Source organism: Schistocerca gregaria, chromosome X (genome assembly GCF_023897955.1).
Source record: "Schistocerca gregaria isolate iqSchGreg1 chromosome X, iqSchGreg1.2, whole genome shotgun sequence".
Lineage (NCBI taxonomy): Eukaryota > Metazoa > Arthropoda > Insecta > Orthoptera > Acrididae > Schistocerca > Schistocerca gregaria.
In genome coordinates, this window is record NC_064931.1 from 557,623,024 (window position 1) to 557,642,292 (window position 19,269).

General features: G+C 41.9%; 1 protein-coding gene across 5 annotated transcripts in view; it reads right to left on the reverse strand.

Moving 5' to 3' along the window:
* The window catches only part of LOC126299435 (pumilio homolog 3-like), a 158,605-nt gene that overhangs the window by 39,564 nt on the left and 99,772 nt on the right, over positions 1 to 19,269 (reverse strand). For all 5 annotated transcript variants that reach the window (XM_049991339.1, XM_049991342.1, XM_049991340.1 and 2 more), the window contains one exon: positions 10,778 to 10,900. In XM_049991339.1, coding sequence (XP_049847296.1) covers positions 10,778 to 10,900 — 123 coding nt within the window. The remainder of the gene's footprint in view (positions 1 to 10,777; positions 10,901 to 19,269) is intronic.

A 19,269-nucleotide genomic window follows, 5' to 3' on the forward strand; every position in this document is an offset into this window, starting at 1 on the left:
CTGGCCAGGGTAGTTGACTTACACCTTCTAGAGCACGTTGGGTGGCACGGGATACATGTGGACGTGCATTGTCCTGTTGGAACAGCAAGTTCCCTTGCCGGTCTAGGAATGGGAGAACGATGGGTTCGATGACGGTTTGGATGTACCGTGCACTATTCAGTGTCCCCTCGACGATCACCAGAGGTGTACGGCCAGTGTAGGAGATCGCTCCCCACACCATGATGCCGGGTGTTGGCCCTGTGTGCCTCGGTCGTATGCAGTCCTGATTGTGGCGCTCACCTGCACGGCGCCAAACACGCATACGACCATCATTGGCACCAAGGCAGAAGCGACTCTCATCGCTGAAGACGACACGCCTCCATTCGTCCCTCCATTCACGCCTGTCGCGACACCACTGGAGGCGGGCTGCACGATGTTGGGGCGTGAGCGGAAGACGACCTAACGGTGTGCGGGACCGTAGCCCAGCTTCATGGAGACAGTTGCGAATGGTCCTCGCCGATACCCCAGGAGCAACAGTGTCCCTAATTTGCTGGGAAGTGGCGGTGCGGTCCCCTACGGCGCTGAGTAGGACCCTTCGGTCTTGGCGTGCATCCATGCGTCGCTGCGGTCCGGTCCCAGGTCGACGGGCACGTGCAGCTTCCGCCGACCACTGGCGACAACATCGATGTACTGTGGAGACCTCACGCCCCACGTGTTGAGCAATTCGGCGGTACGTCCACCCGGCCTCCCGCATGCCCACTATACGCCCTCGCTCAAAGTCCGTCAACTGCACATACGGTTCACGTCCACGCTGTCGCGGCATGCTACCAGTGTTAAAGACTGCGATGGAGCTCTGTATGCCACGGCAAACTGGCTGACACTGACGGCGGCGGTGCACAAATGCTACGCAGCTAGCGCCATTCGACGGCCAACACCGCGGTTCCTGGTGTGTCCGCTGTGCCGTGCGTGTGATCATTGCTTGTACAGCCCTCTCACAGTGTCCGGAGCAAGTATGGTGGGTCTGACACACCGGTGTCAATGTGTTCTTTTTTCCATTTCCAGTAGTGTAGGTAACAAGTGACAAACAGGGAAAAGGAATACAAAAGAAGATGGATGGATAGCTTTGAGAGATGAAATAGTGAAGGAAACTGAAGATCAAAAGGAAGCTGAAGATCAAACAGACAAAAGTAGAAATCTCTGGATAACAAACCAGATATTGAATTAAGCTGATGAAAGGAGGAAATATACAATCACAGCAATTGAAGCAAAGAAAATGGAATACCGATGTCTAAAAAATGTGAATGACAGAAAGCACAAATTGGCTAAGCATGAATGGCTAGAAGATGAATGCAAGGCTATAGAAGGCATGAATGACTATGGAAAAAAATACACGCCACATACAGGAAGATGAGAGAAACCTTGGGAGCAAAGAGAAGCAGCTGAATGGATATTAGGAGCTCGAATGAGAAGCCAGAACTAAGCAAAGAAAGAGTAAGTGAAAGGAATATACACAAGCACTACACAAAGGAAATGGATTTGGAGATAATAATATAGAAACTGAAGAGGAAGTAGATGAAGATGATATGGAAGATAAAATACTGCAAGAATAATGCGACAAAGCACTGAAAAATCTACCAAGTAGACAACATGGCAATAGGATTTTGTTTCCTTATTTTTTATATTCATGGTATGTGAAATTCAGAGCTCAAATATGAATTGGCCAGAGCAGTTTGATGCAACTATAAAATATTCTCAAGAAAATCAATTTTGAAGTTACCCGATGGTCTTTAATAATCTAATGTACGGTCAATTTTTCAAGAGGAAGCATGGCTCTAAGGTAGAATGCTTGCCTGCAATATGAAGGGCCTGTGTCTGACTCCTGTCTGATAAAACATTTTTAAACAAAGGTGCATGTTCTATGAACATTTTCATGAAGTGTATAATACCCAAAGATGAAAAAATTAATCTGTATAGCTTCTTTTTTTAAAAAGTTAAACCATCTTTATTAACAACCATTTATAAACAAAGGTTTGGTAATTAAAAATTTATATTTGACATGAAAATTGTATTTTCATGTGCGACACATAGTTAGACAACCAAATATTGTGTTTTGATTAATTTTCTATTTCGATGATGCAGATATTCAAACTTAACAGAAAAAAGGAAAACATTATGACCAAAATAAGGCTAACCAGTAATCCAGTGATTACCAGCCTCAAGGGTTACCAATCTTTTTCCATCTTTATGTATTTTATGCTTACGGGAAACTCTCATAGAACTTACACCTTTGTATAAAAATTTTCTGAGACTCAAACACAGGCCCAGCAGCCACACATTCTATCATAGAATCTTGCTAAGGGTTGAACCATGTGGGGGAAAAAAAAAACCTAATCGCCACACTATTTCCTTGTAAGTTAAAACATTGCATCTGGAGTTTTGTATCTGCAGAGCTGTGACAATGCTGCAAAACTGTCCTCTCAGCACAAAGGTCATTACTCCACTTGATGGTGGGTGCTCTAATGGGAATTCAGGGAGCTGGACTCTGGAAGAGGAATAACTCGATGTGGGTGTCAATCTGCAAGGGAGCAAAGAATCCGTTCATCACATGGAGAATGGCACACAGAAAAGTACAAAACACAACTAGTGCAAGTGACCAAAACAACTAACACATGGAACCAAGAGGTCGGCACACTGCAAAATCCAGGTCCATCTCAGTCAATCTCAGCATAAGAAGTGACTGGCCTGGCTTACCACTGCTGACAAGTAAACACCTGGATCAGCAGTTCTGAATGTACAACACTCCATACTCGCCATTTGTGACAGCTTTCTGCAATAATCTGCCACGAGTTCCATGTGAACTCATCTGCGCACATATATAAGTCCACTGGTGGGGATATCAAATGAAGTTAAAGACACTTTCCCCCTTAGCAATTTTGCAAGGACAATAACATTGTACAAATCACTAAGGGTTCCACAAAGAAATTTAATCTTGCCCTCAGAAGTAAAATTGATAACTGTAGTTACATTTTAACTGAAAAAAAATAAACATTATGTCAAGATGATGAATACTCGAAAATTGATTATCACTAAATTACAAACTAAGTAAGTTGTTAAATAAGACATTGAAAGAGGTGTTGGTTTATGAGAGCCCCAATGAATATAAAAAATAGTTAAGAACTTACACATTTTCTGAAGGAGATCCAGATACCCAATGAACTGGTGTTAGCATTCTTTGAGATATCGAACCTCTATATGAACATACCAATTGGGGAGTGTCTTAAAATAATAAAGAATAATTTGTTAATTCATTGTAAGTTAAGTCATGGAGAAATTGTTGAGCTGATTGAGCTGCTTGAATTACCACTGTCCTATAATTGTTTGTAATTTAATAATAAGTTTTACCACCAAAATGAGGGATTAGCCATGGTTAACAGCCTGGCTGGAACCGTGGCTGACATAATAACTTTTTTCATCTGAATAGTGATCTCAAAGAAAAAAAACATATGCTTTAAATGTAGCATAGATGACATCATCATCCTGATAAAGGGTAGTAAAGTAGATGTTCAGAATTATAAACAACTTAGAGCTGAATGCATAGGAAAATACTGTTTACATTAGAAATGGCAAAAAGATAATGCCATAAATTATTTGGATATCACCATTAAAAAACAAAATGGTAAGCATGCCTTCAGCACATTATGGAAACTGACGAATACTGATATGATTATTAACGCTTCTTCATGTCATCCATTGCATTATAAATGGCTTATTTTAATACAATTTTTTACAGAATGTTAAGGTTACCACTGGATGCCAAAGTATAGAACATTCATTGACAACATTAAAACATATCACTGTAGCTAATGGCTATTCTCAGGGCTTAGTCAAAGTTCTTTATGGAAGACTAAAAAAGGAAGTTAAGTTAAGATAAAAGGATACACTTACTTCGTGTCAATGCAAAAAGCTAAAGCCTAAATTAAAATACACTCCCATGTCATACAGAGGGAAGTTAGCGGGAGCAGAACTGAATGGCACTTCTGGAAGTCAAATGTAATTCCTGCATTTAAAACTTCCAATTCGTTAAAGTCTAACTTAAGACACAAAATCAAGATGTGTGATGACAGATATAATAGAACAGATTAAACTGTGGCAAGTGCAGTGGTTTCTGTATGGGACAGACGCGTAGGTCATTTTTTATGAAATTTAAGGAACACATTTGTCCTCGTAATAAAATCACTTTCAGAGATCATTTCAGAGATAGGAAGCATAGCATTACAGATATTCATTGTAACACGACAGTCTTACATAATGTTCCCATAGGGAAAAGATTAGATATCTTTCAAAATCTACAAATTTATGGTTATAAGATCTCCACATAATTTACTCAACGACCAATTAGAATCTAATGAGAAAATTATTTTTTTTACTACTTTGTATGACCTTTTATGATTTGTTTTTATGAAATTTCTCGTCAAGATGACGTGCTTTTTTAATTTCACAAAAGTTAAGGTCTCCCGTTCTTTGATATTCATTCCCTTTTGCTCATACAGTGCACTGGAATTGTGGAAAGCCCGCACTGGTAAGATGCTGTTTTCCCTCTTGGATTGACAATATTCATCGTAAAACTTTGGCCTCAAATATTATTTTACGCACTTACGTTGCACATCATGTAGACACTGCACGGCACACTATTAGGTTGTGACATTTCTGGTCACATTTTGTTTTTGGTATTTATTAATGTACAAGATGTATACAAACATTAAACATTACAACAATTTTTGGGACTATGCTACTCGTTCCGTTTGTCTCTGTCAGTTCCTGCTTCACACTTAGACCTCAAGCACTATGCTAGCACCTAAACCTCGTGCTACATGTTCATAGCTTTATATAGTGTGAATAGTGCATAGCAAGCAACATGGCCCTATCTGTATAGCTGTTATGGCTGTAACAACTTGTTCAAGGTTTTTAAGAGAAGAAGAATTGATTACATTATATAGCAAGTTTATTTTTATTGTATTACATAGCAAGTTTCAGGATTACACTATTTATTCTGGTGGTCTTGTCATCCGTACCTTTCACACCGAGACCTCCAACACCATGCTAGTACCTAACCATTGAGCTATATGTTGATAGCATAAATATTGTGATTTGTATAGAGTCAGTTAAGTGATTTTAATGTATGGTTGCTGTACTTGTAATGATGTATTTGTAGTAGTTATGAGTGGAACGCTTGATGTTCCCTTTGTAGATCCTTCACATCTGCTTATCTACACCGAGGTACTAAACAACAGTGTATGATTGTCAAGGCTTTATGCTGCCTGCATATTATGACAAGTATATTTTTATTGTATTTGTTCTTATAATATGACACACCATATGACTGGCTTCACTACTTGCATACTAAATGATATATATTGAAGGTACAGTGCTTCCTGTTTTTTTTTTTTTTAAAGGTGGTTTTAAATTTTATATAAATTAATTTAAAATTACTATAACAAAATATGTGTAACATACTCTGATTTTGATTATTTGTTGTCTGTCTGCAGTGTAATATACTTGGATCATTCATTTGCCTTTACACTTTATGTGACACAATTTATTTGTGTTTGTAACTACAACCACAGTACCACCTGGTGGCTGACTGTAACATCTATGATGTTCACTTGAGATCATGAGCTTGCATAATCAGTGCCATGTGTACATTGTTTTATGTAATAGTTACTTTATGCTTGACTTGTGGATATAATATTGTTCTCATATTAATGAAGTATAATTCTTTGATGTGACATGGTATAATATGCATTTGATAAAGATTCAGTGAAATGTTCTCCAGAAGGTATTTTATATTCAGTGGTATAGTCCATGTTCATATAAAGTTGTATTGTGCCCCTTCACATCTGATCCTAGAGTGCTTGACAGATGCTTTACATATCTGACAATGGCAACGTACTTTGCTGAAACTAGTTATCACAATAAATGCTGTACAACAGTGATCTTGACTGTCTGAAGTTGTACTTCTGTTTCTACACTTCACGTGTCATCCATCCAAAAGTAGTCTATAAAATGATGACAGTTGAATTAAATGCAAATAAATAAAATAGATATTTCCAAATATTTAGCATTTAATATTTATAACTACAATGAAAGCAAGGAACACAGGCCAACACTGTAAGTATAAAATGAAAACAATGGAATGGTAATGCTCAAGTACTTCCCAATACCTAAAAATATTACAGATGGTCAGCTCTGCCGATTTCTCTGAATGCAAGTAATGAAAAGAGCTTCAAGTTTGTTTTACAACAACATTTGCATTTTGAAGCATAACATACAAAAAGATGTTCATCATCAAATGGCAGTAATGTCATTAGATATGTAATTGTATCATAGTCATCAGAAAGTATAATTTTCAGTTCTCTATACAAGCAGTAATTTTAACACAGCATAGTAAACCCATCACTTCTTTAAGACCAAAAGTCTGATCACAAAAGCTGGAAGTGAGAAGATAGTAAGTGTATCACTGACCAATCGTCACCGACTTAATGCTGCTTCTTTGGTTCTTCGGTGTACTGCTGGATCAGATTGTCCAAAGTCAACAATATTTCAACAGACAACTGGTCCAGCAACAGGTAGTATCGATGGAATGAAGTGTCTGCTGCAGGCTCACAATATTTATACCAACCGGTCCAGGGTCCAGGCCTTGCTGGCCCTACACTGTGGTTGGTGGTGAGGGTGTATGACATTGCAATGGTGAAGGGGAGAGTCTTAGTTGCCTATCATCTGCCTTCCCTGTCGAATCTCACGTTTGACCATCACGTTTTGCTTCAATGGAGCTTAGTATTTGCTCTCATACCTTGCTTACTTGAAAAGTGTCTTTGTTGATTATATTATCAGTTACACAAATTTCAATTGTTTCTTTGAAAATACAGTCCCAAAATTTATCGGTGGTAGCCAGGACTTTCATTTGCTGGCAATTAATTTTATATCCATTTCCAATGCAGTGTTCAGCTATTGCAGACCTGTTGGGCTGCAATACACGGGGTGTGGCACTCATCTATACACTGATCTGCAACTGTGTGGATCATTTGTCCAATAGAGGTGTTTTCACACTAACGTGGAACTTGGTACATCCCCAATCATTTGAGACTCAGTTCATATTTCACTGTTCCTAATAAAGCTTGTGTTTTGGCTGACAGTTGGAAAACTGGCATTATGTGGTGTTATTCATGGCAGTTTGCAAATTTTTAACAATACACTGGCAGCAAATGGTACATAAATGGTCTTCTTATCCTCTTCTTCTGTGTTTTCATCTTCTGTGTTGTGCTTGGGGTTCTTGCATTACAGAGGCATCTGAATCTGTCAGTTTCTGTATCAGTTCTCATGGAAGATGGATAACAGACGCCACAGCTCTGCTGTCAGACTTAGTTTGTCTGAGATGGAATATGCTTTGTGAATTAGTGTGTTCAGCACACTGTTCTTATGCAAGACATAGTGGTAGTTGGGGGTATGGGGATATAAATCCATATGCATTAGCTTATGGAATATACTGTGGTCATGCAAGCTATCGGGTCTATCCCAAACTAGGACGTCAAGAAAAGGAAATTTGCCATCTTTTTTATTTCTATCGTAAACTGGATATTTTCATGGAAGGAAATTCTGTAGGTCTTCAGGTCCATCTGGCCAAAAGACAGAAGTGTCATCAAAACTCACAGTACTCTGTGAACAAATTTACAACTGCTGAGAGAGGACTACCCATGACTATTCCATTGCTCTGCTCATAATATTACCCATTGAAAACAAAAAAAGTTGATATCAGAACTTGTCTAAAAAGCTGTATCAGCTCAGGGCTAAACCTCTCTTTGATTAGTTCTATGCAATCTTCCAAAGGGACTTAAGTGAAAAGTGAGACAACATCAAAGCTGGCCATAATGTCAGACTCCTACACCCTTAGCTCTTTCAGCCAGCATATGAAATCACCTGAGTTTCATATGCAATGTGTACACTAGCTGACATGAGGCCCCAAATGATATGCCAGATGCTTCGCCAGGGGATATGTTGGTGCCCCAGTGTTGCTCACTATTGGTCTCATACCTTCCTTGTGGGTCTTTGGCAAGCCATACAATCTGGATGGTACAGCAGCATACTGGTGAAGTGATTTGATGGTGTCATCAGTGAGTGTCCCAATCACTAACAGGGCAGAGGTGCTTTGCTGCAATTTCTTGGTTGCATCTGCTGCTATTTTCTAGTATACTGGATCATCCAGAAAGCTCTAGCATATTCCACTCATAATCATCATGTTGGAGGAGAACCACGAGTCGCCCTTATCGGCTGGTAGGGTAATGATTTCTTTGTCTTCTATGACAGTGCTAAGAGTTGTCCTTTATGTTTTGGAGATGTTGCTTTGTGGTGAGCCAAGTTGGTGTGAATTTGGCAAGATTCCCTTGAATTTCCTCTGTGGTATTGCTTGGTACTACTCAGATAGCCTCCTGCACAGCACTCACAATCTCGGTGGATGGAAGACATGTAGGTGTCAGTGCAGACTTCAGCCCTTTCTACAGTACTGCTGTCACTGCATCGTCCAGTGGTTTTCCTGTGCGACTGATCACAGTGCATCTGTTGGCTGCATCTTATTGCGATTGCTTAACTGAAAATTGATAAAACTTGGTGATTTGTCTATCAGTTGATTTGTGTGCACCCAATCATACTGGGCTCATGTGACGCCATTGACCCATTCCCATTACTCTGCTGAGAGTATAGGAGATATTCACAGATGAAGCAAAGGTAATTTGCTACCGACACACTTATAGTGTCTTTTCACAATATTAAGGTCTTATTTCTGGCAAGAAGGCAAAGTTCTTCCAAAAACAGAGAATTTGTTATTTTATTTTTGTCATAACAGCACACTATAACCATATTTCCTTCCCCCCTCATGTCAACAGGCTATATTCAACTCATCTGGTTATCTGTCTGAAGAGTAATATAATCTCTGAAAGTACACAGACAGCTGAGAGATACTGTAGTGCCTACTCACCTAGCTTCCTTCTGTCGATGAAGTCAGAGTATGCTCACAGCAGGTAACAGAAGATATGAAGGTTATTCGGAAAGTAAAGTCCAAATCGCCATAGCTAACTGAACGACATACAAACATTAAAATGCGTATGTGCATTGACTCCCAGCCAGCCTTGCTCATTGAATGACACCATTTGCATTGGTATAATCACATTGTGATGTTTACAGTGTCAGTTCAAAACGTTTAAAACAAGTGATCAGTCTGCTGACTGTGAAATACAGCCAGGAAACCAGTTTTTCACAGCAAGGAAAGTTACAGCAGCAGAAATTCATCAACAGATAAGAGAGGTGTATGGCCCCAGTGTGATGAGTGGCAGCAAAGTGCACAAGTGGGTGAAAGTATTCAAGGATGGACAGGAGAATCTCCATGATGAACAGTGATCAGGCTGACCGTCAGGGATCTCAGATAATTGGTCAAAGCCATGGATAAGAAGATACATTAAGACCGGTGATACACAATTACGACTTTAGCATTGGAATTTCCGTATGTGGGTAGAGCAACTTTGCAAAAATTGTCTTTGAGAAGTTTCAGTTTTGTAAATTAAGCGCACATATTTTGGACCAATAACATAAGGACGATGATCAATTTTTAGAGGATATTGTAATAGGGGACGAGATATGGGTTTCTCACATGACCCCAGAGTCTAAACATCAGTCAATGGAATGGCATTACATGATACCACCAGTCAAAGTCAAGGCCAAGCACACAGTTTCAACACACAAGTTTACAGAAACCCTGTTTTAGGATAGCCATGGAGTCTTGTTAGTAAAGTTTATGTGCAGAGGACAACAATAAACACTGCTGCTTGCAGTGCTACCCTGCCTAAACTTTGAAGTGCAGTACAGAATAAGTTATGTGGTCTTCTGATGTCTGGAGTTTTGTTACTCCGTGACAATGCCACACACCATTCTGCCATTCAAATCCAAATCCTGATCAAATCTTTTGGATGGGAACAGACTGGTACCCACTGTACACTCCAGGCCTGGCTTGAAACAATTTTCACTTGTTCTGCTACCTACAGAAGTTTCTCGGTGGCATGTACTTCACAACAGATGAGGAGGTGAAAGAATCAGTTAAGACTGGTTATCCTCAGATGCAGCAGATACCCATGACTTAGGGATACAGAAACTTGCAGAAAGTTATGACAAATGTTTAAACAAAAATGAAAACTATGTAGAAAAACAGAAAAACATTTAAGAAATTAAATAAAAACAATTTTAGAAAAAAATTGTGATGATTTATGTTTTATAAGAAACTGGACCTTGCTTTCAGAATAATCCTCATAATAATACCTAATAACCCTCGTAACAGTACATTCACAACAGGGAGCTGCCTGTGTATGTTAAACAACTAAGTTTAAATATCTAAAGTGTTGCACATATATACAATGACACAGCACAAATTAAAAAAAAATTAACCAAATAGCAGCACCCACTATCAACAACATTTTTAAAAAACTATCCAGGAAAGAAGTATACTTATGACAGACTACTGAACAGGTAGAACATATCATCAATGAAGAAAGATGAACATAAAAATATGTAGCAATTGCTTTAAATAATTGCAAGTCTAATATTTAATACTGCATCAGGTGTCTGTTGGGTCACTTATCATCCAGGTTAGATGACATGTCTCACTTAAATGTATAAATCTCTAATGAAACAAAATATAAATAAAATTTTAGTATTATGGCCAGTTTTAAATTTACTTTATGAATATGTATTTCATTACCTTTTTCAGAAGCACCGTGTCATCCATACATTCTAAAACTATCATTACCAGCAAATAACTATAGTTTTGCAGACCAATGCCTGGCATTTTAGAGTGCAACTGTTTGGTTACCCACTTCCTTTCCTAGAACATTACAAGCAAATACGTCAACCAAAATTTTAATTTCACTTTTTTAAATACTGAGCAGTATCATTCAATAGATCATTTGTGACATATATTACATAAAAATTTTGATTGAGTAAATTACACTTACACATTTCTGGCTTAAATCAAATTTGGTAGATGATAGGAAAATACAAGGAAATTTTTTAAAAGTTTCCATTATTCATTAATGAACATATTTTCTTGTTTAATAACTTACAACACTTTCAGTCCTCTGAATTTTAGAGTATTTTTAAGTTATGATGCTGATGTTGAGTCTAACTGTCAAATAGTGAAGCACAGTACTAAATTGGAGCAAAGATGCACCCGAGAGAATGAACAACTTACAAGGGGAGGCCATGACGTTGGGATCACGGATTTACTTCAGACTTTGTTCACCTTTAGTAGGCTACTAAAACAACATAACATCGAAGTAGTAAGATGCACTACTCTGAAAAGTCCGACAAAATCACATGAGAAGCTTTACATGGCTATTATGTAAATGATGTATCTGTGCGTAGGTGCCAGACATTAGAGTTCATGGTGGTCAGGTGGTGCCGTCATGGTAGCTCAGCGTGTTTGATCAGAGGGTTACCTGCCCTCTGTAATAAAAAACCCAGTAAATGGCTCAACAATGAACTGGAATAGGTGTCATGGGATGTCCGCCCCATACAAGTGCAACAAACAATAATGAACAAAATGAGATTTAATTAAAAAAAAGAGAAGAAAGTCGTTAGTGTTTGAGCTTCATAAAACAAATGTGTATGAGGTGATAGTCTGACTCCTGCTCAAGCCTTCATTTTTGTAGTACAAGTGTAAATTCTGTGATATTGAAAGAAATTTCACATACACTATTCGTTGTTACTACAGTAGCAATGTCTCACTGATATGCCCGTTAACTTACAGGTGGGGCCTGCCTCTATGTCTGCAGCTCGAATCATCAAAGTGCAAAGTAGTTCCGGGTAACTCACCAGATTATATGTATGTATAAGGCATACATTTTCAGAAAAACTCTACGCATTTCTTCATTTACTTGGCGATAGTTATAAATATGTTTGTTCTAATAATTAAATTTAATTAAAATTAGTAAGCAGTCAAATAAATTCACAAAAACTTCATGCAAATACACATGTTTTTTAAAATTATATTTAGTTTCAAATGTCATATTACTCCAGCTGCAAAAAATAAAGACTGAAAACTAAATGTGAGGGAAAACTGAACTGTCGTTTCATACACGGCAATCTTATAACACTTGAACACCAACCACTTGCCCGCCATGAACTCTTAACAACAGGCATCTATGCCCTGATACATCAGTTACATAATAGATGTGTAAAACTTCCCTTGTGATTTTCTCGGAATTACAAGAGTAGTGCACCTTACTACCTGTACATTATGTTATTTTAATAGCTGACTAAAGGTGTACAAAGTCAGAAATAAATCTGTGGTCCCAACACTGTGGCCTCCCCTTGTTAGTATTCTAATCACATACAAAATAAGTAGGAGGGAAACAACATTAGTGTTTAACATCCTCCACTCAGTCCAGTCGCATTAACTTGACCACCACCTATGTTTGATGTCAACATGCAATAACCACTCACAAATTGCAGGTGGCAACACTAGCAATGGAGGGTATATTAAGCATATTGGACAAAAGCTGAAAACAGTTCAGCCATCATCATAATGCAGAAAGGGAGTGATTAATCTGATGGCCACAATGGCATAAACATTGGCTTTTGGGCCACGGGTGAAAGCACTTCTGAAAAAGCTAAGTTCATAAACTGTTACCATGTAGCCATAGTTGAGATATACCGTACATGGAAAAACGGCCCTATCCAAAACCGATGCCAAGGCAACTGTGGTGCACCACAGGCCATAGATGACAGGGATGACCGATAGCTGCAGAGATGTGTACAGGCCAGTTGATATGCAACTGTTGCGTAACTGACCACCCAGATGAACCAAGAGGCTACCAACAGTGCCTCCTTCACAAACGTTCAGAAAACGATTCTGCATATGGGTCTCCACAGCAGGCAACTGGTTCATCCAAACATTGTTTTGTTTTCTTTTGTTTTGCTTTAGGGCGCAAAAAACAACTGGGGTCATATGGGCCCAAGTCAAAACTACAGAACACGAACACAGAGAGGAGTTAAACGACTATACGTCAGTCCCAATGGACAGAATAGGAGACAGCTAAAAACAGGCACATGGAAAAAGGGCTAAAAACAACACAATGCAGAAATGGAGGTCCAAAACTAAAAATTAAATGCCCTTCGCCATACTGCTTCGATGGATAAAAAGTAAAACGTGGTTGACAGCCCGCACGTCATTCGCTAAAACGGCTGATAAATCAGACAGCAAACCCAACCTGGAACGTAAATTGTTAAAAAAGGGGCATTCCAGCAGAAATGGTGGACAGTTGAAATTTGGGCGCAATGTGTACAAAGTGGTGCGGTAGTGCACTTAGCAAATGATGATGGCTAAAAAGGCAGTGCCCGATACGCTGCCGAGTTAAAATAATATCCTCCCAGCAGGAGGGCCGAGAGGAGGTCGCCCAAGGTGCTGCGAGGGGCTTAATGAGCTGAAGCTTATTCCTCTGAAGAAGGAACCATTCGCAATGCCAAAGAGACACCACCTCCTGACAGACAGCAACGCAGAGATCAGAGGGAATACAGGTACTCGTGGGCTGAGGTACAAGGACTGCAGCCTTGGCAGCAGCTTCAGCAGCCTCGTTTCCTGGCAGACTGACATGACCAGGGACTCCACAGAAACATGACACTGGCTCCACGAAGAGTGAGCAAATGATAGTTTCCCTGGACCCACAGCATAAAGGGACGAGCAGTGTACAGCGCACATAGACTTTGGGAAGCACTGAGTGAGTCTGAGCAGAGGACACAATTGGAAAGGCTGTGTCGCCGGATGTACTCCGTGGCGTGATACAAGGCGAACAGCTCAGCTGTAAATACTGAGGAGTATGCCAGAAGCCGATATCGAAAGACACGGGTGCCAATGATGAAGTCACACCCGACTCTGCGGTCAGTCCAAGAGCCATCAGTGTAGACAAAGGTACGATTGCCAAGTTCCATGTGAAGGTCGTGAAACTGGAGGCGATAGACCGAGGCTGGAGTAGTGTCCTTATGAAGTGAATTAACATGGGCTGCTTCACGTAGCGAAGGTGGTGAAGGGCTCACACTCACCGGGAAAGTTGCAGGTACTGTGAAGTTAAGCCGCCATAGCAAGTGGCGAAAGCAGACTCCACGAGGTAACAGAGAAGAGGGACGAGACGCATACTGACAATTAAAGGAATCATCAAAGGAGGAGACATAGGAGGGGTGGCTATGCATGGCAGACAAATGACAGGCATACCTGCTAAGGAGAAAGACACGGCAGTAGGACAGTGGCAGTTCAGCAGCTTAAGTATACAGACTCTCAACCAGGCTGGTGTAAAAGGCGCCTGTGGCAGAATGGATGGCACGATGGTGGACAGTGTTGACGCGGCGTAAGAGGGATGGACATGCAGACGCATAAACAAAGCACCCATAGTCAAGTTTTGAATAGACAAGGGACTGGTACAAACGAAGGAGAGTGGTTCGATTGACACCCTAGGAAGTACCATTGAGGACACATAGGAGTTTGACTGACTGCATACAGTGTTCTACCAGGTAAGACACATGGGAGGACCAAGAGAGTTTCCTATCGAGCATGAGCCCCAGAAATTTCACAGTTTCAATGAATAGAAGGGCAACACACCCATGATGTAGAGACAGTGGGGGAAACCATTTGTGCCAAAAGAAATTCATAGATGGTTGTGTCAGGGGAAAAGCGAAAGCCATTGTCAATGCTCCAGGAGTAAAGATGATGAAGACAGCACTGCAGATGCCGCTCATTAAGACACGTCCATAGAGAACTGCAATAGATGGCAAAATCGTCTACAAAAAGAGAGCCAGAGATGCCTGGTGGGAGACAGGTCATTATACGGTTAATGGCAATAGCAAACAGGACAACAATCAGGATGGAACCCTGAGGCACACTATTTTCCTGGATGAAGGTGTCTGACAAGGCAGAACCCACACGCACCTTGAAAACTCGGTCTTGTAAAAATGTTCAAAGAAAATAGGGTAGGCGCCCATGGAAGCCCCACGTGTAAAGAGTACGGAGGATACCAGCTCCCCAGCAGGTGTTGCAGGCCTTCTCCAAATTTAAAAAAATGGCCACAGTCTGGGATTTCCACAGAAAACCATTCATGACATTGGTCGACAAAGTGATGAGACGGTCAATGGCTGAATGCCGTGCTCGAAATCCACACTGTGCATTCGTCAGTAAATGTCGAGACTCGAACCACCACACCAGCCGGGCATGAATCATAGGTTCCATCACCTCACAAACGCAGCTGGTAGGAGAGATGGGGTAGTAGCTGGAAAAAAGGTTTTTGTCCTTACTGGGCTTAGGTATGGGTATGACGGTGTCTTCATGCCAGCCTCCAGGAAATGTGCCCTCTGTCCAGATGCGGTTGTACGTGTTTTAAGCAGAAAGTGCTTGCCCACCATTTCCCGTGTGCTATCCATTTGCTGACCCCTACTCCATCCACATTCACGCGTAAATGGCAGCTTCCTAGGGCTGACTGGCAGCTTTACCCCTCCCTGGCGACCTTCGAACAACAAGATTTCCTCAGTTGTGATAACCAGGTGGAATATCTCAGAAATGTTATCCTTATTGTTGCAGAATGCTCCATCTCCTGCACTTCCTCTCTACCACCACGTTTTGTCCCAGTCCCTTGGCAGACTGAGGCATGCTGTGACTTGTTTACAATGAATGCAGTTTGCCAGCGTAAGGTGGCAGTTAACAACACAGAGAGCACGTCTATGTGCATGAATTGCATCACGGCATGCCTCAGTCTACCAAGGGACTGGAACAGAACGTGGTGGTAGAGAGGAAGTGCAGGGGATGGAACATTCTGCAGCAGTAAGGATAGCGTTTGTGAGATATTCCACCTGGTTATCACAACTGGGGAAATCTTGTTGTTCGAAGGTCACCAAGGAGGAGTAAAGCTGCCAGTCAGCCCTAGGAAGCTGCCATTTACACGTGCATGTGGATGGGGTAGGGGTCAGCAAATGGATAGCACACAGGAAATGGTCACTCGAGTAGGTGTCAGAAACACAGGATCATTCAAGACGATAGGCAAGCTGGGCAGTGCAGAGGGATAGGTCCAGATGTGAATAGGTGTGTGAGGAGTCATATTGAAAGTGGAGTGCTCCAGTGTTTAGGCAGAAGAGGTTAAGTTGGTTAAGACGGTCAGCCAAGAGGGTACCTCTCTGACAGGACCTGGGAGAACCCCAAAGGGGATGATGTGCATTAAAGTCACCAAGTAGCAAAAATGGGGGAGGTAGCTGCCCAGTAAGTTGAAGGAAGTTTGGCCTAGTGACATATATTGCACAGAGGGAAAAAGTCAGGTGGGGAAGGAAAAGGTGAACTGCCAAAGCTTGAATATTGGTGGTCAGCAAGATGGGTTGACTACGAAATACATCCCATATGAGCAGCATGATTCCCCCATGAGAGGGAATTCCAACCTCAGGGGGAAGGTCAAAATGAATCCATAAGAAACGTGAAAGCTTAAACTAGTTGTGAGGGCACAATTTCATTTCCTGAAGGCAGAGTACAAGGGGACGCTGGCACACTAGAAGCAGCCGTAAATCCTCTTTCTGGGACCGAAAGCCGCAAATGTTCCATTGGAGGAGAGTCTTGATGAAGAGATGTGGGGGTATCACCTCAGCGGCTGCCGAGTGACAGCTGGGTAAAAGGCACTACTACTGGGCACAGAAGCAGGAGGATCATGCTCCATGAGGTCCACAGAAGCATCAGCTCGCTTGTGCAGTCGGTTGGTGCACACCAGCGACACGGAGGCTGACCAAGCAAAGGTATCATGTGCGGACACCAGCGAAGAGGTTCTTCGAGTTGGTGAAGGAGAAGACCGTTTGCCTTTGGAGGGCTTCTTTGAGACTTTCCGGGTAGATGAAGACACGGGTGTTGTTTGGCTGGAGGGACAGAGGAAGTCTTCATGAGAGTACTCCTCCTGTCCTTTCCAGCCTACCAGTTGTGTAGCTGGTGGTTTCGCCCCTTGAGGCAAGAGTTTGATGGCTTGTTGCACAGCTGAATGGGGGGGATGGTGATGCTACTTTGACACTGGGTGATTTCATGACCTCAGAGCTGAATTTGAGGTCACATGTCTGTGTGGCCATGTTCTTCATGGAGCAAGGGGTAACAACAATAGAACTGTAGGTACCAGACAAGAGAACACAGGGTTTTCGAATAGCCAGTAACTTGCGAACAACTGGATAACAATCTCTTGAACAGCTCACTCATCAAGATACACTGGACACTCCTGAGAGAAGGTGACATGGCCATCATTGCAGTTGATATAGTGGGAAGAAGGAGGAGGACAACTGCCCTCGTGCACATCCCTACCACAGGTGACACATTTGGCCGGGTGTCAATAAGACATTCTAGTGTGGTTAAAACGATGACACTGGTATCGGCGCATTGGGTACGGAATGTATGGCCTGATAGTGATAATTTCATGGTCTTCTTTGAGCTTGGACAGAAGAAGCACCACTCTACCAAAGGTGAGAAAAAGAGTGTGGGTGTGCACTAAAGAGAAATCTACTTTTTTCATTACACAATGAACGGCAATGACACCCTGATCAGAGAGATGAGATTGTTTTTTGGCCTCGAGTAGACTGTCGAGCAGCCTGGGAAAAATTACACCACGGGATGAATTCAAAGTTCTGTGGGCCTCGACACAAACAGAGTAGCAGTGAAGAAGTAAGGCAGCAAGCAGTTGTTGTGCTTGAGAATCAGAAGTGGTCTCCAAAAGCAAAGGGCCATTTCATAAACGAGAGCAGGATTTCACAGGGCCAGCAACTGCATCTACACATTTCTGAATAATAAACGGATTTACCGTGGTGAAGGACTGACCATCTTCAGTACGTGAGACCATGAGGAACCCATGGTGCAGTGAGAAGGATCTTTGAATCATTAGGCTTGTTGTGTTTACGTTTAGTAGAAGTTGAGTGGGAAGATGATTGACTCATAGCGAGGAAATCCCCCATGATTGTTAGAGTCTCCAATGGTGTGCTCCTTCCAACTTTTGGCCCCCATCACAAGGGTGGGGGTGGGGGGGTGGGGGGTGGGATGTCACCCACCTTAGGTGATTGTTCACACCTCAGGTCACACCTCCCGAACATCTGACAAGAGGGACCAATCGGCAATTTGGGAAGGTTACAGCTCAAGCAATCACCCCTCCCTGGGCCTGGCCTGTACCAGAGAGTACATGCGAACGCTACCAGTCGATCTTAGGCTGGGAATTACGCATTACCCAGTAACCTGTTACGCGTCAGACATGTGGGCTGGCCTTCAGGAGTGCACAGGGAGGAAGAAGAAAAAGAGAGGATCCTCAAACGCTGAAGTGGAGGAACAAGAAAAGCAAGAGGACAGACATGCAGCACGGAAGGGGAAAAATGCTGCAAAGGCTGTGGCCCCGTGGTAACCAACCACAAACCCGCCAAAGAGAGGCGAGCCCTCTGAGGGGTCATGCACCCATGCTGACTGCTGTATGCTACTGACAAAGGCTAGAATTTGCACACCAATACTGCAACTGGACATCCACTGAGTGGCAAAAGGTGGCTTTTTCAGATGAGTTACATTTTCCATCGGACAGATGGCCGTCTGCGTGTATGACATTAAACATCTCAAAGCAAACACCCTGCAACAATTATCAGAAGGGAGGGACCGTTTTTATCTGGGGAAATGTCTTATTGGCATTGCCTGGATTACCTCATCATTGTGGAAGGCACAATGGACCAACACAAGCACACATATATCCTTGGTCACCATGTCCACTCCTACATGCAGTTTGTATTTCCTTGGCATGATGGCATCTACCAGTAGGACAATGTAATGTGTTACACAGTTTGCCGTGTATGTGCATGGTTCAAAGAGCACCAGGAGGAGTTTACCATACTCCATGGATTTAAACCCAATTGAGAATCTGTGGGATCACCTTGACTGGGCTGTACAAGCCACAGATCCTCAACCAAGAAACCTAGAACAGTTGGACATGTCACTAGAGTTGGAATGGCTCCACATTCCTATTGGTCCCTTCCAGAACCTCAGTGACTCTCTTCCCGCATGTCTCGCAGCAGTCGATGCTGCAAAAGGTGGTTATTCGGACTTTTGACACATTGTCACATTAACGTGACTGGACAGTGTATAAGTTAAACACGATCTAGAGGTGTTCTGTGATAATGTCACCAGTATGTGAGTCAAATGGAAACCAAACATGAACGACTTTCATA